The following is a 23,045-nucleotide window of genomic DNA, read 5'->3' on the forward strand; positions in this document are numbered from 1 at the left end:
GCTCAAACAGGCAGGGCGCGAGCCGTGCCACGGGGCGTCCCGGGGGCCGGCCTGAGCCGGCAGCAGCCCCAGGTACCGCGGGGAGGGCGGGCAGGGCAAGGGGCGGAGCGCTGGGAGGCCGCTGGCAGCAAACACCCAGAGCCGTCAGCTCACCACTTCCTCTGGCTGCTGCGAAACTTCTCAGGCGGCGGCGCGGGGCAGGGGCAGGGGCAGGCGCCTCGGGGTCGGGGAGCTGCAGGTAAGCTGCTGGCGGCCGTGTCGGGGCGTGTGGACGCAGCCGCGGGGCGCTCCCCGGTCCGAGCGCGGGGTGCTCCCGGGAAGCGACTCCCCATTGGAGCGCTTGGTCACTGCGCACACAGAACGTGGACTGGCGGAGCGAGCAGCCTGCTTAGCCCTGCTGCTCTGGGACCCCTTTTATCCAAGGCACGCTCCCAGGGCTGGGCGGACATCACCGGGAACTAGCTAACGTATTGTCCTCCTTTAGCTAAAGGGAAACTGAGGCATGGCAGCGTCAGGGGTTTCCCTGAGGTCCCCAGCGCCGGAACGCGGCATGCAGCCTGAGCGCCCCGCCTCGGGTCAGTAAACAACACTGAACCTATGCAGCAGCCAGCTGTCAGCACTGTGGTCCAGCCCATAGGGCACTGGATTGGGAGGCAGGAGAGCTGGATCTGCCACTGGCCTTGGCAGGAGACCTTGGACACATTACTTCTCCGCTCTGTGCCTCAGTTTCCCCACCCCATTTGCTGGTCTGGTCTATTCCACTATAAAAATCTTTGGGCCAGGGACTGTGTAATGGGACCCAGAGCTCCATCGGGGCCTCTGGCTGCTACTGGATTCCAAGTTAATAATAAGCTGCTCGTGCTCTGGATTCTTCACTGTTATTTAGCTGTGAGCTTGGAAACAGCCATGCACAGCAGATTCAAAAAGCAGGAGCTGCCACTCCTCAGCACTGTACTGGGAGGGTTGGGGGTAGGTTAGCTTCATTGTTAAAATGGCACATGCTGAACCTTTTAGCACGGTTGTCCTTGTTTATAAAGAACAGCTCCGGGGTTCCTGACTTGGTATTGCCCTGGGGCTGTCTCTACTATGAGCAGTTCAGACGTCTGGGGACGCACCCTCTCCCCTCTGAACTGGCCAAAAGGTATCCTCCTCATTCCAACAGGAGTGACCCTGTGTCCCCCATATCTGCCTGGGCCCTTCTCCCATTCCAGCTGCTGGAGCCCAGAGAGGTGTGGAAACTGACATGAGCTGTGAAGTAGAGTTTCTTTCTGAATAAAATTCCTTGAGTTTTAAAAGGCAAGGGGCATCTCTCCCAGTCCTCAGATGCCTTTGCTGGGAGCTGAGCCTGGTGTAACGGGAATCTTTGACCCACAGTTGTTACAAACTTTCTTCTGCATTGTCTGTGCCAGTCAGAGGACCTATCTGGCCTAGTCTACCTAAAGGACACCAGCCTGCTATCATTCAGGGATCCTAGTTCAAGACTCAACTCATACTCCAGTTCTTTGAACTTATATCTTGACTTTAGTAAGGCTTTTGATACTGTCTTACATGACCTTCTCCTAAAACAAACTAGGGGAATGCAACCTAGATGGAGTTACTATAAGCTGGGTGCATAACTGGTTGGAAAACAGAGAGTAGCGATCAGAGGTTCGCAGTCAAGCTGGAAGGGCATATCGCGTGGGGTCCCGCAGGGATCAGTTCTTAGTCCAGTTCTGTTCAATATCTTCATCAGTCATTTAGATAGTGGCATAGAGAGTACACTTATAAAGTTTACGGACGATACCAAGCTGGGAGGGGTTGCAAGTGCATTGGAGAATAGGATTAAAATTCAAAATGATCTGGACAAACTGGAAAAATGGTCTAAAGTAAATAGGATGAACTTCAATAAGGACAAATGCAAAGTACTCCACCTAGGAAGGAACAATCTGTTGCACATATCCAAAATGGAAAATGACTGCCTGGGAAGGAGTACTGTGGAAAGGGATTCGGGGGGTCATAGTGGATCACAAGCAAAATATGAGTCAACAGTGTAACACTGTTGCAAAAAAAGCAAACGTTCTGGGATGTATCAGCATGAGTGTTGTAAGCCAGGGGTTCTCAACCAGCCCAGGAGGTACATTAACTCATCTAAATATTTGCCTAATTTTACAATAGGCTACATAAAAAGCACTGCCAAAGTCAGTACAAACTAAAATTTCATACAATGACTTGTTTGATCTATATACTATACACTGAAACATAAGTACAATATTTATATTCCAAATTATTTATTTTATAATTATATTGTAAAAATGAGAAAGTAAGCAATTATTCAGTAATAGTGTGCTGTGACACTTTTCTATTTTTAGGTCTGATTTTGTAAGCAAGTAGTTTAAGTGAAGTGAAACTTGGGTAGGCAAGACAAGTCAGACTCCTGAAAGGGGTACAGTAGTCTGGAAAGATTGAGAGCCACTGTTGTAAGCAAGATACAAGTAGTAATTCTTCCACTTTACTCCGTGCTGATTAGGCCTCAACTGGAGTACTGTGTCCAGTTCTGGGCACCACATTTCAGGAAAGATGTGGACAAATTGGAGAAAGTCCAGAGAAGGGGCAACAAAAGTGATTTAAAGGTCTAGAAAACATGACCTGTGAAGGAAGACTGAAAAAATTGGATTTGTTTAGTCTGGAGAGGAGAAGAGAAGGGGGGGGGAAGAGACATGATAACCGTTTTTAAGTACCTAAAAGGTTGTTTACAAGGAGGTGGGAGGTAAATTGTTCTCCTTAACCTCTGAGGCTAGGACAAGAGGCAATTGGTTTAAATTTCAGCAAGGGAGGTTTAGGTTGGACATTAGGAAAAACTTCCTGTCAGGGTGGTTAAGCACTGGAATAAATTGCCAAGGGAGGTTGTGGAATCTCAGTCACTGGAGATTTTTTAAGAGCAGGTTAGACGAACACCTTTTAGAGATGGTCCAGATAATACTTAGTCCTGCCATGAGTGCAGGGGACTGAACTAGATGACCTCTCAAGGTCCCTTCCAGTCCTAGGATTCTATGCTTCCTGGAATGATAGGGGCTGGTCACACTGTGAAGGCAAAGTGTGTAAGCCCCGCCCAAGGGGGAAGGGGATGGGGATGTTTGGCTTCCATTCTGTCCCCCCGCACAACAAAAATTTCATTCCCAGTTTGCAGCACTGGTGTTCAGGGCAGAGTTTTGTGACAGTGCTGGACGTGTCCGAGCCCAGGGTGCACTGGTGCTTGCATTTATGGCTAGCTGCAGAACAGATACAAAACATTGTATTGACAAGGCCTCTGAGGCTGATCCGGGAGTAGCTTGGTGCACGGGAGAGGTGCAGCCCTCTCTAAGCCAGGGTATTCATCAAGCAGAGGCAGGGCACCTCAGGCTCCCAAAAGGAGGCTGGAGAGAGACTCGAGAGGTGGGAATAGCAGGAGCAGGGCTGCCCAGCCTTCAGCCAATCTGAGTAGCTAAACACACTTCAGTGCTTTAGAGTTTTGTTGATGAAAATCTGCCTTTTCCCCCAGGGTACTGGAACATGGGTCAGAACAAGAGCTTTGCTGAGCATGAGGGTTTCAGTTCACAGGGAGTCACAAGATCTAGAGATGGGGCTGAGCCATAAATTTTAGCTCCAATGTTGGGGGTTGGGGGGGGGGGGGAGGTGGTGGGCGGGTGCAGATCCCAAGACTGCTGGTTCCAGCCAATCTCTAGTTAGAACTTTTATTGTCAGTTTCACACAGACCATTCTCAGTAAGGAGTGATGCCCCACAGCTCCAAGCAATATTCAGCTAAAGCCTCCAAGATTCACAGGGCTACCACCTCAAACCTTCAAGCAACCCAGGCTGCCTGGAGAGTCCTCCCAAAGGGCTTGCGAGCTTTGGTAAAACTTACAGCAAACCCAGCCCAAGTTTCAGATCAGTCAGAAAGAAAAATGTAAGCAAAGGAGTCATGCCAGGTTGATTATACGGGTTTTACATCGATCTAGCCAGAGCTCACGAGAGCCATCAATTAAATATAGCCTGTGTAAATACATGGAACCTATTCAAGTCACCAGAAAAGCTCTAACAGACTATAGGAAGGGATCATCCCTGTACAGAGATCAGCTGGTATCAAATAGGATCATCAATGCTTATTAGGGCCCCACTCCCGCAATAAGCTCCATGCAGGTGAATCTCTGCTGGACTGGAGCCTCCAGGCCATGAACAGTAGATACTAGATACACTAGGAGATGGTATTTTATAGCATATTGTGAAGGATAGACCATTTACTAAATCTCATTTTAGAAGCTGTTTTGGACAAAGTTCATGAATAACATTACAAGCATACAAAGTCAGATTGAAACAGTATCATTTTGTTTGAATTATTATAAAAAGGGTCAAATTGATTGTTGTTCTTTAATTTTATTGCACTATTAGTATCTACAGACACAGATTATATGTCTGAGCCTGTGCATGCTTCTATGGTTAAATTTTCAAAATAGTTTCACTTTTAACCTTGTGTTTTTAAACATTCATAACTTCCAAATCATTCACCTTTGGGGAGAAAATTATCTATGCTTGGCTTCTGTCTGATTTTTTCAGGGAGGCAGGGGAGGGAAGCTTGATCAAAATCTCTTGAGCTGTTTGTGAGCTCTGGAAGAGCGAAGGGAACATACTGTTCACCATTTCAAAAACACCCTAACCAGGCTTTCTTAGGTAATGTTACAAGAAAACCCGCTGAATGTGAAACTTGCACTGACCATGAGCAATGAAACATTTCCATAAGTCTGCAGGTATGCACTGAAAAATAGCCCCAGTACATAGGTGTGGCAAGTTAAGTCCATGTTGGTCCAATCAAAGAACTTGCAAGTGTAACGTCGACAGACTCCAGTTGTTGGCGGGCAGGATCGAACTAGGGACCTCTGGAGTTTAGTGCATGAGCCTCTACAGCATGAGCTAAAAACCAACAGGCTACAGAGCAGACTTATTCTCTCTCTCTCTTAAGTGGTCTTGGTGCTTAGGGTTACCATACGTCCAGTTTTTCCCAGACATGTCCAGCTTTTTGGTAATCAAACCCCCATCCGGGGGGAATTGCCAAAAAGCCGAACATGTCCAGGAAAAGTACCGCCGGCCAGGCATTTCCCCTCCCGCGGCTGCTGTGCTCCCTACCTTGACTCTTCTGCTCTGTTTAAAGCCGAGCTGCCTGAGCACTACCGGCTTCGGGCAGCCCCCTTGCCTCCGGACCCTGAGCCGCCGGCCAGGCACTTCCCCTCCCGGGCTCCGGAGGCGCAGAGTCCAGAGGCATGGGGGCTGCCCGAAGCCGGTAGCGCTTGGGCAGCTCGGCGCTTACAGAGCCCAGGAGTTCAGGGAGCACAGCAGCCGCCGGAGCCCGGGAGGGGAAGTGCCCGGCCGGGGGCGCAGGGTCCGGAGGCCTGGGGGCTGCCCGAAACCCGAGCGCTACCAGCTTCACGGTTTGCCGGGTAGCCCTTTTCACATGGCTGGGAGGGAGGAGGGGGAATGTGGGGTGCTCAGAGGAGGGGGTGGAGTTGGGGTGGGGCCAGGGCCCCGTGGAGTATCCTCTTTTTTTATTTTTTAAATATGGTAACCCTATCGGTGCTACTAGGTGGGACAGAACACACCCAGAAGGTGTGGGTGTTACACAAGTTGTTCTGGTGAAGTCAGCAGAGCCATGTACCTTGTTTAGTCATTTAGACCTGTGCAAAGGAGAAGGGGGGAACACCACCAGATAAGAATGCTAGCACTTTGCACCAGTGTAATGGTGCAGGGCAATAGAGGTTAACCCCTAAGTTAGGCCTTGTCTACTTTAAGAAAACATGTGTCAGTGCAAGTGCATTGATCTGGACTGGTCTATATAGAGACTTTGTGTGCGGCAAGCCAGGATGTAAATCTACAGCGCTCTAGCCCACTACATACTAACTGGCCAAATGAAATCTGCTACCATGCCCCAAAAGTTCTGTAGTGCACTTTGACCTTTTAGTACACAGTAGTAGGGTCCACCCAGTCAATGCACAACAAGCAAGTCCGCTGTAGATTTACACCCCGGCTTGCCATGCACTAAGTCTCTGAGTTGAAAAGCCCTTATGCTGGTGCAAACTCCAAATGCAGGCAGGTTGTTCTGTCACAAAGTGGGACATGTAGTGTAGCTTTTTGATAAATTACCCAATTAAAGTACATAATAAGTCCCACTTTGGGGCAGTGCAGCCCCCCACATCTCCATTATGGGTTTGCAGTGGTGTTAACTACATCCATGCAGTTACACCAGGGCAAAAATTCTCTTAAATGTAGACAGGATCTTATATGTATATATTTAATAGAGTCACAGATTCCAAGGCCAGAAGAGACCATTGTGAATATCTAGACTGGCCTCTTGTATAGCACAGGCCAGAGAACTCCCCCCCCCCCTCGCCCCCCAATTATTTCTAGAGCAGAGCTTTTAGAAAAACAGCCCATCTGGATTTAAAAATTGTCAGTGATGGAGAAGAATCCATGATGACACTTGGTGAATTGTTCCAGGGCAGGGAATTGCTCAAGCCATTACCCTCCAGATTTCAAGTTTTCTATTTTCTTCCCATTCCCCTCCCTTAAAAACAGCCACCCACCTCTAGGAAATTAAATATACTAAGTATCAGCACTGCGAGAACAAGCACTCAAAAGTCACCATATTCCACAAGTTAAAGCCCTAGTTCTGCACAGGAATCCAGACGAGCCTTCAAGGAGTCCTGGTGAAATGAGACACGAGAGCATGTCTGCATGGATCAATGGGCTTGAGGTTGCTGCAGTCCTATTAACTTGGCCACATTACACAGATGTAGTGCTTTCCAGTCCTTTCCCTCTTGTTCAGTGTAAATCTTAAATTTCTTTTTTAAAATATACGGTTACTACAAAATATACAGGATGTGGGCAACTCATGTTGCCGGAACAACTTTTATAATTTTAATTTTTTTTCACACTTTTAGTGCTTGACCTTGCAACCTTTACATAGTATCAATCCTAATTATTTGGGTTTTGTAGGTCCAAGTTGTCAAATGAAGATCTCTAAAATTAGATGCTTAAATCTACATTGAGGTACCTAAATAAGTGACTGTCCCCTCGCCAAGGTGCTGAGCACCTGCAGCTCCTATTAAAGTTTGTCAGCAATGGGTCTCCAGAACCTTTGAAAATCAAGTCACATCCTTTATTTAGGAACCTAATTTAGACAACTAAGATTGACAATTTATATATGAGAGACAAAAACACAAACATATCCTATTGATACATCAAGTAGGTGCCTAAAGCTAGTTGCAGCAAATTCTTTAAGGCCAAGTTACAACAAACTTTTCTCTGACTCATTCCTACTCTATGCCTAGTGCTGTGGAAGGGTCATTATAATGCACTCATTTCTCTCTTCCATAACTGCTTTACAAGTGAACTAAGTGGCTCTCGTGAAATCAGGGCTCTGATTGCATTTGCACAGTATCTGCTTGTACCATCCTCAGCTCTAATCAGTTCTGACACCCTCCCAAAAAAAAAAAAACTCCGACTAGCCAAATGAATCAGTCCCTAGCTCCCCCTCCTATTCCAGCCCTGAGCACTCAAGACACAGCTCCTCAATCCCAACCCCCTGATCCTCCAGACATGGGCCTGGAGCATCAGAGGAAAGTCAGGTTTCAGAGTAGCAGCTGTGTTAGTCTGTATCCGCAAAAAGACCAGGAGTACTTCTGGCACCTTAAAAACTAACAAATTTATTTGAGCATAAGCTTTCATGGGCTACAGCCCACTTCATCAGATGCATAGAATGGAACATATAGTGAGGAGATCCATATACATACAGAGAACATAAAAAGGTGGGAGTTGCCCAACCAACTCTAAGAGGCTAATTAATTAAGATGAACTGTTGTCAGCAGGAGAAAAAAAACTTTTGTAGTGATAATCAAGATAGCCCATTTAAGACAGTTTGACAAGAGCTGTGAGGATACTTAACATGGGGGAAAGATTCAATGTGTGTAATGGCTCAGCCATTCCCAGTCTCTATTTAAGCCTAAGTTGATAGTATCTAGTTTGCATATCAATTCAAGTTCAGCCGTTTCTTGTTAGAGTCTGTTTTTGAAGCTTTTCTGTTGCAAAATTGCCACCTTTAAATCTGTTACTGAATGGCCAGAGAGGTTGAAGTGTTCTCCTACTAGTTTTTGAATGTTATGATTCCTGATGTCAGATTTGTGTCCATTTTGCGTAGAGACTGTCCAGTTTGGCCAATGTACATAGCAGAGGGGCATTGCTGGCACATGATGGCATATATCACATTGATAGATGTGCAGGTGAATGAGCCCCTGATGGTGCTGATGTGATTAGGTCCTATGATGGTGTCACTTAAATAGATATGTGGACAGAGTTGGCATCGGGCTTTGTTGCAAGGATAGGTTCCTGGGTTAGTGTTTTTGTTCTGTGGTGTGTGGTTGCTGGTGAGTATTTGCTTCAGGTTGGGGGGCTGTCTGTAAGCGAGGACAGGTCTGTCTCCCAACTAAAACCTCTCTAGCGCATCATCAAAGATCTACAACCTATCCTGAAACATGATCCCTCACTCTCACAGATCTTGGGAGACAATGCCAATTTTTTTTTTCAAATGAGCCCCCCAATTATTGCACTAACAATCTTCATCTACAGAGCAAAAGGCAACAGAGGCCCTAAATAATCATTTAAAGTCAGTTGGGCATCAGGCTTAATGGAGAGTCAGATTGGGACCCTGACAACAAGGCCTTATGGGTGTGTAAAGCCCCCCTACTTCCCTGGGCCAACTACCTGTTTTCCTAGTAGCTGTGTGGGGAGAGAACTTCTGCAGGCTCCACCTCCCACAATGCATCACCAGCACAACTGAGCCAGTATGGAGGGGGGAAGTAATTTATACCTCACCAGATCCAGGGCTGATGCATGTTACTTCCCCTTTGAGTAAGGGGAGAACCACAGTCTGGCTTGCGGTTTGCTCCTCAGGCAGCACAGTTGTACACTGCCCCTTACTCAGGGCTTGTGGCAAGAAATAAGGGTCCACTTGGGCTAGACACTTTACACACACATTAAGAGTCACATTCAATTTATTCAGCTATGTTTTAAAGGGAAAAGACAGCCATGGCGACATTTTAAACAGTTCTGCTTTTCTGTAACCAAGTAATCACAATTTGAAAAAGAAAATTCCAACCCCCTTAAAACTTTCAAGGCAGTAAATATGAAGTGTCTCAATGCAGGAATTAAAATATACATCCTGTTTTGTCTAAAATTACTTTTCTTGTGGAGTAGAGTCTGACTTCCCATTTATGGGTAAATGGCAATACAGCTTCACACACAGAATATCCAGACAAAAACATGATATTCTGTTTGTTTGTTTTGCAGATTGATTACTATTTTTTTTCAGTTCCACAAAGATAAAGTCAATAGGGAAATACAATCAGTTCTAAAAATGTCCTTATTTACAGGAGGCTCTGGGGGGGGTGGCTGAGAGGAGGGATGAGTGTTGGGGTTCTAATATTTTAAACGAGAGGCTCTCACATTTACCCCCATGATGCCCCTGTGCAGGAGGGTGGGAATCTAGGCACTCCAGTGAGACACTGTTGTCTAATAGATAGGGCACTGGTCTAAAACTCAGGAGATAAGGGTTCTATTCCCATCTCACCCACTGGTGTGCTGGGTGACCTTGGACAAGTCGTGTCACTTTTCCTTGCCTCAGTTTGCCTATCTGTAAAATGGGGATGTTGATACAATTGTTTTGTGAAGCACTTTGAGATCCACTGATGAAAAGTGCTATATACGAGCTAGGTATGTCATTCATTCATTTTCCTATTTAAATAACAATAATCAAGGAGAGAGTCACCAAACTTGACTGAAGCAACATTTTGCTGCAAGTGTTCATTCCGTATAGTAGCTTATTAATGTTATCTGTTGTTTCCATTACAGTAACCCTAGAGGTCTCAACTGAGATCACAGCCCCATTGTGTTGTGCCCTGTACATTCACAATACTGAGGGAGTCTCTTCCTCTAGATTTTGGCCTGCTGAATTAAATCCAGGTCCAGCCATTTAGGCCTTCACCCTGAAGCAATGGTTCTCGGGTGCACTCCTACAGTTAGGCCTGTAAAGGGTGCACCAGAATCCACAGATGTACCTTGGGTCTATGCCAGACAGGTACGTAAATCCAGATCTGGTTTTTCCATCACCAGGGGCTACTCCCACAGTCCATCCCCAGTAGCACAGAAATCTAGGGTGGGATCTTCACCCAGTTCCAAGTGAACGAACAGACAGAAGCCAGCTTCGTTTGTAACTGCCAGAGGGAAATTCCAGGCTAGATATTTTTGCCCTCCCTTCCTCAGCACCCCATATATGGTAGTTTTCCTCTGTAGTCTCCTTCTTACCTTGGGCGAGGTGTGGGCTGTGATGAAGTGTGCTGTGTACACACGTGTGCCGGTATGTATGGCACATGCGCACACCATGCCCTACATGTGTGGGGAGGCATGCAGTATGAAGGTTTTGGCCAGATTGGTCCCCTCTATAGAGTTTAGTAACTGGGGTTGTCCTGTTGTGATCCAGCTGGCTTTTGCCAGTAACCCATAGGCGTTGGAAGGCAAGTGGGGACATTGCATGCCCTGCGGGCAGTAGTGTAGCTAGGGGGGGTGCACATTTTCCAAAAGCGGCACCTTAGTTAGGGATTACCATGGCGCCAGCAGGCGGGGCCCACGCTCCGCTCTGAAGCTTGACCTGCCAGGCCAGCGCTGGGCTCCTGCGGGCAAGCGGGGGGCGGCAAGACCGGAGGAGCCCTGGGAGGGGCGGCGCAGTGCGGCCGGAGGAGCCAGCCAAGGGGGGGGGGGGCGGAGGAGCCAGCCAAGTGGGGGGCTTTTTAATGTTTGCTCCCTCTGCTCTTAGAACCTGGCTACGCCACTGCCTGCGGGGACACATGGACGGATACCGGCATCTAGCTTCTCTCAGTTAGCTTTGCCAGCCATTCCAGTTGCGACACTGTCTTGGTGCTGGAGGGAAACCCTCCCCCAAGCTCTTTGGGGCTGAGGCAGCTCCACTTTAACACCATCCTGCATTGCCAGGTGGTGACACTTCCCTCCCGATGGGAGGGTCCCACAGTAAGAGGCAAGCAAACATCAGGCATGACAAGTTTGTCCCAAAGGCTGTCCTCGGTGGGATCGTGTCACAATAAAAGCTCCTTCTGGCTGGAATGCAGGAAGGAGGAGGAGTGGTGGCTACGATGGTGTAATTTGTCTGACTGTTGCTAAGGCGGCTCTAGTCACTGCACTTGGCAACCCTCCGGGCTGGAAACCGGGGGAGTAGTTGGACACCAGCCTGGTTTGCCTTCTTTTTTTCAAATCCTGCTGTACCCACTGCATACTGTTTAACCCCTAGTTGATGTGCTGTGATGCTGTCCACACGCTATACACCACTGCTTGCAGCATAAAGGATCCAGCCCCACTGTGACAAGGGGCTAAGATCATTGTCTGTGGACAAATGAAGGCCATTTGTGCATTTGTTAGCTAGTCAGTCCACCCAGCCACAGGTGCCCACAGACACTCAGTCTGCTTGGCTAGGGTACATGGGGTCACCTGTTGATTTGGGAAATGCTGCTCCTGAACGCTTCCAGAAGTGACATCGCTAAGTCAGCCAATCACATTGTGCAAGGCTGTGATGCACTTGCTCCTGGAGGCAATAATAGCTTTCCATGTGCCAAGGCATGGCACCAGGTCAGGTGGCCTCATGCGCTATAGAGCCTAAAGAGAGAGAGTTTTCAGTGTAGCCCATCTTAAAACATGAATGAATTAAACCTCATGATCCCCTGGTGGTGGGGTACAGAAGTAGCACTATCCCCCATGTTACAGGTGGGGAAACTGAGGCACAGAGCAAGTAAGTGACTTGCCTAAGATCACAGAGCACTCAGTGGCAGAGGTGGGGACAGAACCCAGATCTCCTGGCTGCCAGGCCTGTGCCACCAGATCATTCTCCCCAAAAATCTCTCCCCCCCCCCTAGTTTTTTGGCATTTCTGCTTCTGACTCCAGCCACATCGAGGCATTGCAGAGTCACATGCAAATAAAGCCATGTGGTTCAAACATGAATGTGCTTAGCAAAGTTATGATGTGTTCACCACATGCAGATCAGGTTTGGGTTGGCATCACATAATGCACCTGCTCTCAGGGACCACTCAAAATGCAAGCAAGTAGGGTCAGGAGAGTGCAAATTCCCTTCCACCCATGTTGTTTTGTGCCACAGCATGGGTTCTCCTGCTGCTGCTGCCTGTGAAATACACAGGCAGAGGGCACCACCTCAAGGAGCCAACTCTGCACCAGAACAGTGACATGGGGCTTGGGGCCAGGATTCAGTGTCAATGATATTCAGCCAGGGCTAAAGCATCACAGAGCATTTGTGTTTGTATGTGCATGCAGTTAAAGGGGGTAGCTTGCCTAGGTTGACATGGGTCATGAGGAGGCCAGAATCAAGGGACGCTACCCAGAAGAATTAATGCCCATCACAGACCCTAGCCTGCTACGGATATAAATTATAACCAACTGCTCCAGGTGGATGCTTCCTTTCCTCTTTAGAGCCTTAGAAGTTACACTGAGGGGGACAGATTGTCAGAAGAGCAGTCTGGTTGTCCACTGGGTGCTGAGTAGAGCTGGCTGCAATTTTTCATTCAGAATTTTTTTGACACACACAAAGTTATTTTTAATGAAAAAAAAAATAGTGTTTTGTCAAAGCAGAAATGTTTGCCAGAACTGTCCATTTCTGATTAAATAGGGGTAAGATGTTGTTAATACTAAAACTGTTTCAGTTTTTTGGCAACCAAACTCCAAAAATATTTCTGTTTTCAGCAACCAGAACCTGAAGATGTCAGACAAAATTTTCATTAAAAAAAAAAAAATTGGCTCCACATTTTCAAGTCTTCAAAAAGTTTTGGGTTTTGGCATGTTTCTGTTTTGGCTGCTGAAAACTGATTTTTTTTTTTAAAAACCAACCGCCCCCCAAAAATGTAGAAAATTTAGATTAAAAGAATAAAGTTTGTTTTCATCATAAGCTGTTGTTTTCATTGTTCAAAAAAGTCAAAACCATTTCCCATGCAGCTGTAATGCTGCAGTGTTTAGAAAATGCAGCTGTAAGTGTCCCAATGGGTGCAGCCAAGTGCTGAGCACTTTGGAAAAATCTGTCCCTTGTTTTGGTGTTTAAATAAGACCTGAGCTCTTTTGAAAAATCTAGCTTCCTCAGTGGGTGCTGAGCCCTTGAGAATTTCTCTCTTGGCTTTCTGTGACTCAGCACAAGAGACATGGCCAGGGATGCATCATGGGTCTGGATTCCAGACAGTGTTTAAGTTCCTGGGGGCAGAATTTCTAATGGCAGACGTCTTCATTCTCTTTCAGGCCACACAGCGCACCGTGCCTGCTGCGGTAGTGCAAAATGGCAGGTCTGACTTGGTGGAGAGTAGAGTGTCACTGCAGGTGGAGGGTAGCAAGGGACTGGCCAGTGCACACATGGCCCAAGCTGCAGTGAACAGCCCTATTTTAGGCAGACAAAGATGCTCTGTGACAGATTAACACCTTCCACAAGGGTGTCACTTCCTCCCTGTGGCCAGGCAGATCAGTGAAAGACTATGAATGGAGAATATACATGTTGAGTTACTATTTAGAAAAAGAGAGACCAGGTTTTGCTGTTCATGAAAACAGAGGACGTGACTGCAAATCCAGAGCCCTAGGCAAGTAGCAGCATCCATCCACTAATCAGATGTACTGGCCCACTGGCCAGATGTACTAGCCAGCACCACAGACACGAGCAAGAGGGTAAAACCTTGGGTATCTTTGCTTGTGAGAGATACAGAAAGGGTAAGACAGCAATAAATGGCGCCCACAATAGGACAACAGCAATACAAACATGGGTCCTTTAATAAACTAGAGTCCCTGGTGATCCCCAAAACAAACACACCACAGCAGACATCTTCCATAGTTTAGTAGTTGTAGAACACAAGTGGAGTCCAGATAACCGGATTCTGTCTCTGCCACACAGTGTGTGAGAGCCAGGTCTGATTGTCAGAGGAGGACAGCAAATACAACCCCCACTGAAACCTCTGAAGTTAAGTGTGGGTGTGTTTAAGACATCCATGGTTGAAAGATATGGACCTTCCCCTCTCTGCCTCAGTTTCCTCTCTCTGTAAAACAGGTATTCCAATACTCACCCTGCCTCCCAGAGAGCCTGTGGGACTTGAGTTGTTAATGCAGGCCAAGCCCTTTAATAAATAACAATACTTAGCTCATATAGCAGCTCTTCAGCCAGAGATCTCAAAGCACTTTGTAATCCTTGAGTGGAAAACATTAGGTAAGCATGAGATTAGATTTATTAGCCCGTAAGTCACCTGCCGGTTCTCCTAGCAGCTATCTGACCACATTCCCAGCATCATCCGTAACCTGGTCACCTCTGAGGGGAATCAAAGCTTCCTGAGGCACTGCTCTTTCAGACAGCTCAAACCCATAAGGCAGGGGTTCTCAAACTTTTTTTGCTGGGACCCTCTTTTCTTGAAAAAAAATATTTCAAGCTGTGACGACCCTCTCCCATACCATGCTACCCTTACTTCTGCACTGCTGCTGGAGCTGGGTGCCTTGCCACCAGATACTGCCTTGCGCTCCCCCCTTCCACAATAGTCTTGTGATCCTCTTTTGGGTCAGGACCCCCAGTTTGAGAAACACTGCCATAAGGGCATTACTTTATGCAGCCCCTCAAAGGGCTTTGTTAGGTCTCTGGGCAGGCCGAGTGTGAACCCAAGAAGCGGAGCCAGCCCTCTGACCTTGCCCCAGGAAAAGGTAAGCTTTCCTGAGGGAATCTGCAGGTCAGCAGCACCTCGCCCTCTCCCCCAGGGAAGGAAACCTTACACTAGGCCACAAAAATGCTGCTCTTTCTCCTCCACAACCCCACCCACTTCTTGCAACAATTGCTAGATGAGTCACGGCGGCTGCATCATCTGTCACTCTGCCCTGGGTCAAAGAGACACACTCACCCCACCGCATTTTCTGCCACTCTTTGTTAAGTGACTTGAGCCCTGGGTGAAAGGTGCCTCTCTGATATTCCTGGAGACTGAGGTCCTCTGTTAATGTAGCTGCAAGGGCATGCTTCTCCCACCTATCTACCTCCAGACACACTCCAATGCCCACTGAGGTCCATAGAAAGACTCCCACTGATTTCAGTGGGCGTTAGATCAGGCCACATGCACCTCAGGCCATGACCTGCTGGGATCACTTTGAATTGGGAAAAGAATTGAGTCTACAACTCATCTCCTGACCTCTCTGCTGAGCCTGCCCACCACAGCCAGTTATAGGAGCTGTGATCCAGATACCTAACCACCGTGGCTGGGTAGATGCAGGGCTGGCGCAACCCATTAGGCGACCTAGGCGGTTGCCTAGGGCACTACATTTTGGGGGGTGGCGACCACGGCGGTATTTCAGTGGCGGGACCTTCCGCCGCCTCTGTGGGGGGCGGCATTTCGGGGCGGGACCTTCCGCCGCCTAGGGCGTCAGAAAAGCTGGCGGCGCTCCTGGGTAGATGTTACTACCCTCCCTCAGACAGTCAAACAGGCATCGGTCAGTAGCAATGTTGAGTCACCACCAATCTAGACCTGAACCAGTGACCTGGTGATTAAAGGCTTTGTACCCCATCCAAGCCCACCAGGAGTCCAGCTGCTGTCTGTCAGCTCTAGTCTGAGCAGCCTTCCGTAGAGCTGGCTACTTGCCAAGTTAGACCAAGTAAGACAGCACTAAACTAGCAGTGGGACAAGGGGTAATAAAAAATAAAATAAACCCCACAATTACCTAGGCACATTGGGGGATGGGACCATATTTACCCCACCACACACACACACACAAATGTACCCCTGATTGAGAACCACTGGTCTATGTCCCCGTGGGGGTACGCAGAGGTCTTCCAGGGGATACATCAGCTCATTTAGATATTTGCCTAGTTTTACAACAAGCTACATAAAAAGCCATAGTGAAGTCAGTACACAGTTAAATTTCATACGACTTGTTTATACTGCTCTATATACTATACACTGAAATGTAAATACAATAGTTATATTCCATTTAATATATTTTATAATTATATGGTAAAAAATGAGAAAGTAATAGTGTGCTGTGACACTTTTCTATTTTTATATCTGATTTTGTCAGCAAATAGTTTTTAAATGAGGTGTAACTTGGGGGTACACAAGACAAATCAGACTCCAGGAAGGGATACAGTAGTCTGGAAAGGTTGAGAGCCACTGAAATAGATGATTTTTTGGTTTGGTGGCTGTGGCGGACCGTGTACCCAAGGCCCCTTTGTGGCAGGGGTAGGACGGGGGCCAGCGCCTCACCACTCAAGTCCGAACACCCGCCTCTCTGCGGGCAGTCAGTGACGGCCTGTTGGCCTTTCTCCCTACTATCACCTCATCTGGCATGGTAGCGCAACCTAGCGGTCGGAGTCTATATAAACCCCCTTATGGGCGGGGTAGCACAGCCTAGCGGCCAGAGTCTATATAAACCCCCTTACAAGCAGGGTAGCGAGGCCTAGCAGCCAGAGTCCATATAAGATCCCTCACGGTTCGGGGTTGAGGGGGTAGGGGGACTCGGGCCCACCTTCTCCACCGAGCCCCGACCCAGGGCCCTGATAGTGGCAAGCTCTCCTTGCCCCTCACGCGGCGGGGATCCGTCTGCAACATGCCGAGTGTCAATGCAGCGCTAGTGCTGTTTGTCTCTAGAGTTCCCCTGGGTTACTTCCTACCGTGTATACCAGTTCATCTGTGGCCGGGGGTCCTCCAGTCTGTTCCTCCCCTGGGACGTCCTCCGTCGGGGTCTTAGGTAGTGCCTCAGGTTGACTGACTCCCGGATCCTAGCTCGCAGGCCCTCCCTCTGCAGGAGCTAGCGGCGGGCGGGCGTGCGTCCTTCTCCTCCAGCGGTCAGCCCAGACTGAGCTGATCTGCAGGCTTTTATATCTGTTCTCCAGTTGGAGCATGCCCAGCAGAGCTTCCGGGGTGTGGCTTCCTCTGCTAGGAAGGAAGGGTTAACCCCTGCTGTACCAGTGCGGGGCCACTCCGCCCCGTCAAAGTGGCCAAACCAGAAAATCCACACACAAAAATTCGGTTAGTTTTGAACCGAAATTGAATTTTTTTGGTTTCTCTCACTGAAACGAAAAACCAACATTTTGTTCGGATCAAATGAAATTATTCAAATGTTGATTCGAACTTACATTTTCAGAATAAAATGGTGAAACGCTTCATTAAAAAAAAGTTGAAACTAAGTGTTTTAACATTTCCCCCCCAAAAAATTTCAGGTGTTTTTTCAGCCAAAGCTATTCGCTTAATTCAGCTCAAATTTGTTAAGCGTTTCGGTCCCCCAGAAAATGCATTTTTCAGTGAATAATAAATCCACCCCAAAAAAATTAGTCCAGCTTAACTGCTGGGGACTAATCAGGGTGAAGACACAACCCCTGTGGAATCACTTGAAAGCAGGTCTTGTGGGTTCATTGACAACTTGGCCATTGCCCATATGAAACATGAGGGTAATGACTAACGGTAAGAGTTGGACCAGGAGAGGCAGGAGCAATGTAGCACGCTGACAAGGGGGAAAAGTGGTCTGGACCGCTGCCAAGAATGCAGTGCTCTGCTGGTTACGTGCACAGCTAGGGGAATGCCATTGTTACGTCAACCTTTGTTGAAACGTGTGGGAGGCGAACCATTATCCACTGTACAAGAAACCTCGACGGCGAGAAACACTCGGTTAAAAAATAAAACCGAGGGCTGCAGGGAGTGGGTGGCTCGGGGGATGAGCAGTGGGCTACAGAGCCTTGAACTTCAGAGTCACAAGTTGAAATCTAGCGCTGGTCTGCACAGGCTGAGCAATGTTACTATCTAAATGCTGTAGGTGTGTGTACACTGCAATCCGAGCGGTGACTGCAGCTCAGGGAGGCAAACCCATGCTAGGTTTACCCGCGCTAGAATGGCTAAAAAATAGCAGTATAGATGCTGTGCAAGCCCGCTGGAACCCTGGGTGTATACTTACATTGCTAGCCTGTGCCACCACTTCTATGCTGTTGTTTTTAGCCACCTTTCTACCCAACCTGCAATCACACCGTGGACTGCAGCACAGACGTACCCTGTGTGGTAGTCTGTACGCTGGAGGGGTCAGCCCACTTTCTGGTCCTCATTACGGAAGCCACCATCACAGTCTCAGCCCAGAGGTGAACTGCCAAGTGCACTGTGTAGGCTGCACTCAAAGTTCACCAGAAGCGGCTGTCGTGCCTAACCAGGGTTGAGGCATTGTGGAAAGACTAGAGACTCCCAGCTAAAGCCTCACCAACTTCTACCCCAAGTGCAAGGCACACTTCCTCAACCTGCCTTCTCCAGCCTCAACGCAGAGCTGCATGTACTTAAAATAAATCTACCCAAACAAACACAGTTCTCTTCTGGGGAAAGGAGGAGAAAGAGAATGACCCACACAAACATGAGTCATGTCACAGAATGCATGACTGGAAGGTGCTCAGACACTACTGTGTTGAGGGCAGCATAGGAACCTGAATAGAATAGAACTGGCACCCTGCACTCCACCATTTCAGTTTGTTTTTCCAGCCACGGACACATGCTACCCCTTTTCTTAGGGGGCAGTGACCATACAGACGTACAGCCCAGTAGTCAAGGTAGGAATGAGCAAGCCTCAAAAGGTCTCAAGAGTCAGTCCAGATAAAGCACTCACACATTTGGATAACTATCTTATCCTCTCTAGGAGGGAAACCTCATGAGACCAGCCTCTCTCATGTGTGTCACTGCTTCTGGTCTCCAAGGGAACCCAGAAGCACAGAGCTCTGTGACAAGGAAAACGGGGGTGAAAAATGTTGTTCAAAGTAGTTTGAACTTATTAGATATTCTTATTAATTCTTCTTAGAGCTGAGTTCATAACAAAAGCCCAGACCCAAACACTCCCCAAACTCTGGAAATTCCCATATACAAACATAGTGTCTCTAGTGCTTATTGTATTCAAAGCAATAAGTCCTCCTGCGGCTCAGACCCTATGCTGCCATGCCAGAGGCAGGAGTTTGATGCCTGACTCTGGTCCCATTTGCCCTGGCCCAGAAGGGGTATGGGAATATGGTGCAAAAAGCACTTTCAGTCTATAGGAGGAGGGGATCCATGGGCTTACTCTGCCAAAGTCCTGTCATTCAGCAGAAGCGGTGAAAACAGCCTAGGCAGTGTAAGCCAGCCCCCTCAGAACTCAAGCCCTTCGGGGAACTTGGTAATTTTAGGAAGACAGCTACAGTGTTGGGTTTACACTGTTGCTGCAGCCAGTGGGGAATTCTTTGGGAACCTGGACCACGGCAGGTTTGCTGGAGGCTCTTCAGCATTGCTGGGCGGAAGGTCTGCGTGATTCAGCCCACAGACCAAGCATCCCAAACCATTGCCCTTTTGGGAGCTGCAAACTCATCTCTGAAGCTGGCTGAGCGCTCACCGGGCTGGCAGGCCCCATGGGGAGCGTTCAAGCTTTGTTGATCAAACGTGGATTTCAGGGCAGCCTCCTGATTTCCTGTTGTTTCCTCTGTCTTCACAGGCACTGACCAGAGCTGCTGCTGGGTTCCATTTGCCTTCCCTCAGGGCTGAACGCCCAGCAAGGGGACTGCACCAGCCACAGGTGGGGAGAACAGGTGTCCAGCCAGCCAACTGCCATGGAGCGGGTCAGCTCCTTCTTCGACTCACTCTGGAAGCTCATTCACGCCAAGCACCAGGAGGGCATCTTCAACACTGTCTGCCTGGCCGTGCTGTTGGGGCTGCCCTTCCTCGTCCTCCTCGTCGTCCTTGTCATCTGCTGTCACTGCTGCTTCTGTAGACGGCAGGGCAAAGGCAGCAGCAATGGCAGCAGCAGCAATGGGCAGGTCCCAGCAGAGAGGAACAAAAAAAGGAAGAAGAAGGGTGAAGAGGACCTGTGGATCTCGGCTCAGCCCAAGCTGTTCCTGCTGGACAAGACACCGTCACTGCCCGTCTAGTCGGAGGGACGAAGCAAAGACCTTCCTCCCAGTGAGACCTTCTGGCCATGTGCTGCAAGGAGCTGCTGTGATGGCTCCGTCTCCTTTGATAATGACTTTAAAACCAGGACTTTCAGGACAAGCCAAACAACTAGTGAGAGCACGGAGATATCACTAGAGGGCACGCAGTCCAGCATGTCTTTACGTGCACAGCCAGCATTGCACTAGGCAAGGTCCTCCAGGACAAACACATCCATGTGCACAAGGACATGCGTGCACTCACACGTACAAGCATTCATGCAGCTATGTGCACAACATACCTGCACTCCCATGCAAACACGCCTAATGTCACGTGCACATGGACATACGTGTACATGGCACATGGATGGGCACATTGACATACATGTACACAAGAACATACACACATGCACTTGAAAACTAACCCACCCTGGCACTCCTCTGCGCACACATGGGTGCATGCTCCTGGGCAGATATAAGCACAAGGTTACAGCACAATGAAAAGGGTTTTCCTTCACACCCTGGCAAGCTATTGCTTCACAGCTCCTGAAGACACAGGTATCCAGCCCACTGCCAGAGCTTCCCATGGGGCTTCCTAATCCAGCCCTGCCTTACAGACCAAAAGACGCTCCCCCAAGGCAGCAAAGCAGGCGCCCCTACTGCTGGCAGCCATCCCCAGAACAGAGGATGGCAAGAACAGATCAAACATGGCACAGTAAGGGACTGAAACCTTTGCACTGGCACTACAAAACCCGTCTAAGACTGGCCTCAGTGCAGCCTGGTCCTTTGGCAGATCATTCTGCTGCAGGGACGGTGGCTTCATTTCTATACTGCAGCGAGAGAGGAGACTCCAGCTGATGCTACACAGAAGCTTGGTTCCAGCATTTGAGTTATTTATTTAATGACTACTAGAAAGGGTTCATTCGTGGACCAAAGGCCCATGTATACTATTCGGGCCTCGGAACATTGACTCCATGCAATAACTTAGGCCATGCACCCCCCAGACACACACGCAGCCAGAGCCACACTCCCCCAGACACATAGGCATGCCCATGTAGCACACCCAGACAGTGGTACGCACAAATGGGCACACACTGGTGTGGAGTAGCTCCTGCCATCCAGCTGTGCCGCTGGTCCAGGGAGCATTGCAAGGGCAGCTGGCTCTGGAATGGAATACAACACAAAGACATAGCAGGGGGCCTGAATCCAGATACACTTCATACCTCCCGCCCACCAAAGCTTCCCTCCCTCCCCGCCCAGCCCTAAGAGAGATTGTCCTAGACAGAACCCCCACACACACATTTCACAGATGTGTCTTCCTCCCACTCCTGAGACCTTATTCTTCTTCTCAAGCAAGGCAGCTCATCCCATCCCCGCAGGTAGCCAGTCAGCGGGCCACAACTATCTGTGCCCCCTGCTCCATCTCTGACCCCACCCACGCCCTTTTTGACTGCAAAGTCTGTTTCCCAGTGGTCCTGCCTGACTCCTCCCCATCCATGCACTATTGTAGTTATCATCAAGGCTTATTTAAGTCTCATTTACATGGTTTGCAAATAAACAGAGTGGGTGGACACCTCGTCTCATCTCCTCTTTCCAACAAGCCAGTCAAAAGACAAATATTTTTGCTGTAAAGGCTCTGCTGGGAACATTCTGCTTTAGATTGTTTTTAGCCTCCAGAGCAGACTTCCCAGACAGTTCAGGGAAACACACAAACCCATCCAGACCAGCCCTGGCACAGCCTCCAGCATGGCAGACTCCGGTGTGGTGACCTCATCTGCAGCAGAGTGTCTCACCCACCCTCCACTAGAAGAGCTCTCTGCCTCTAGGATACCCCTCTGCTAGGGTATGCAGGCAGCAGGGAGAGCTGGCCTGGGGCTTACAGAATCAGCCACTTCTGCTGTGCCCTCAAAGTGCAGCCCAGTTTGTCCGACTTTCTGACATCACTTCATGGGGTTTGGCCCTCACTCAGCTATGTTGTTTGGAGCCTCAATCCCAGACTCCTCCTCACCCAAGCCCTTCATTCACTTCATCTCCATTAAAAAAAACAGGGACCCCCAATTTCAAGGCTGAGAGGATAAGAGTCAGATTTAAGCTTAAACAGCCTTAAGGGAAGCCTGATCCTAGATACCAACTCTCCCTGAACCAACTCCCCCACTGCCCCAACTTCTGCTCTGGGATATTTGATTATTTCTCTCTCCATTTACAAAATGATGTAATTTTATAATCTCTCTCTCTCTCTCACACACACGCGCACACACACACACAGATTAGGGCAAAGCTAGAGGAAAACATAACTGGAGCTACGAGTACTTAACTAGCTGTCAGAGAGGAAAATATAGCTAGTTGTGACATGGCTATCTTAGGGCTACAACTGTTTTGTTCTGCCATAGTTAAAAGACCCAGAAAGGCATGCTGGAAAAATGTTTCCTGTGAGAGCGCTCAACCCTGTCAGGACCAGAAAGTCAAAGGAAAGGGCCATGTCTGCATATCAGCACTCTACCACAGGCCCAAACCATTAAATCCAAACACGCCCAAACTTTGGGGAAGTTCAAAACCCTACCCAAACTTTATAGCCCTGAGCCATCTCTTTAATGTACTGAACCCACCAGCCCAGAACTCCAGCTCCAAGATGACTTGACCTCATCTCTACCCACCACATACAGTCAAAAGAGCAAAGCTTAGGAAGCTGCTTGCATGAGAGCCATCTTCTTGGCCAATACCAGGGATTGAACCAGCACTTCCAGAACTGGAACCGAGAGCATCTGTAGCGTGAGCTGCTGAAGACCCCTGTCCTCTATGGGTCTGTGTGACACATGCTAACCAGCAGGTTCCATCTGCACAGCCAATGACAAGGCAGTGTCTGATGCATGTTCAGTACACCCTGATAAGGCCCACCTGGGCTCAGGTTCCTACAGCTAGCTCTGCTCTGACACTGTGGAGAACAGCCTCTGCCTTTTAAGCAGTTCTTCATGTGCATGGATCTGGATTTCAGTGTCAGCCTCTTCTGCACAGTTCATGCTCAAGAAAAATTTTAAAATAAAACTTTTTTTTTTTTT

General features: G+C 48.5%; 1 protein-coding gene and 1 long non-coding RNA gene across 2 annotated transcripts in view; one reads left to right on the plus strand and one right to left on the minus strand.

The window, feature by feature from the left end:
- Positions 1–16,875, minus strand: part of LOC135973086 (uncharacterized) — a 156,939-nt gene extending 140,064 nt beyond the window's left edge. The window contains exon 1 of the long non-coding RNA XR_010589790.1: positions 16,744–16,875. This is a non-coding gene — a long non-coding RNA (uncharacterized LOC135973086). The remainder of the gene's footprint in view (positions 1–16,743) is intronic.
- Positions 104–23,045, plus strand: KIAA0040 (KIAA0040 ortholog). Its single transcript, XM_008166540.3, has 2 exons — positions 104–238; positions 19,560–23,045. Exon 2 carries the CDS (start codon positions 19,675–19,677, stop codon positions 19,990–19,992), a length of 318 nt encoding a protein of 105 aa, XP_008164762.1. The 5' UTR covers positions 104–238; positions 19,560–19,674; the 3' UTR covers positions 19,993–23,045.

This window comes from Chrysemys picta, chromosome 8 (assembly GCF_011386835.1).
Source record: "Chrysemys picta bellii isolate R12L10 chromosome 8, ASM1138683v2, whole genome shotgun sequence".
In the NCBI taxonomy this organism is placed as follows: domain Eukaryota; kingdom Metazoa; phylum Chordata; order Testudines; family Emydidae; genus Chrysemys; species Chrysemys picta.

Excerpts from the sequence above, each read along its gene's own strand:
- KIAA0040 (XM_008166540.3), top strand. The coding sequence starts at position 19,675 with ATGGAGCGGGTCAGCTCCTTCTTCGACTCACTCTGGAAGCTCATTCAC.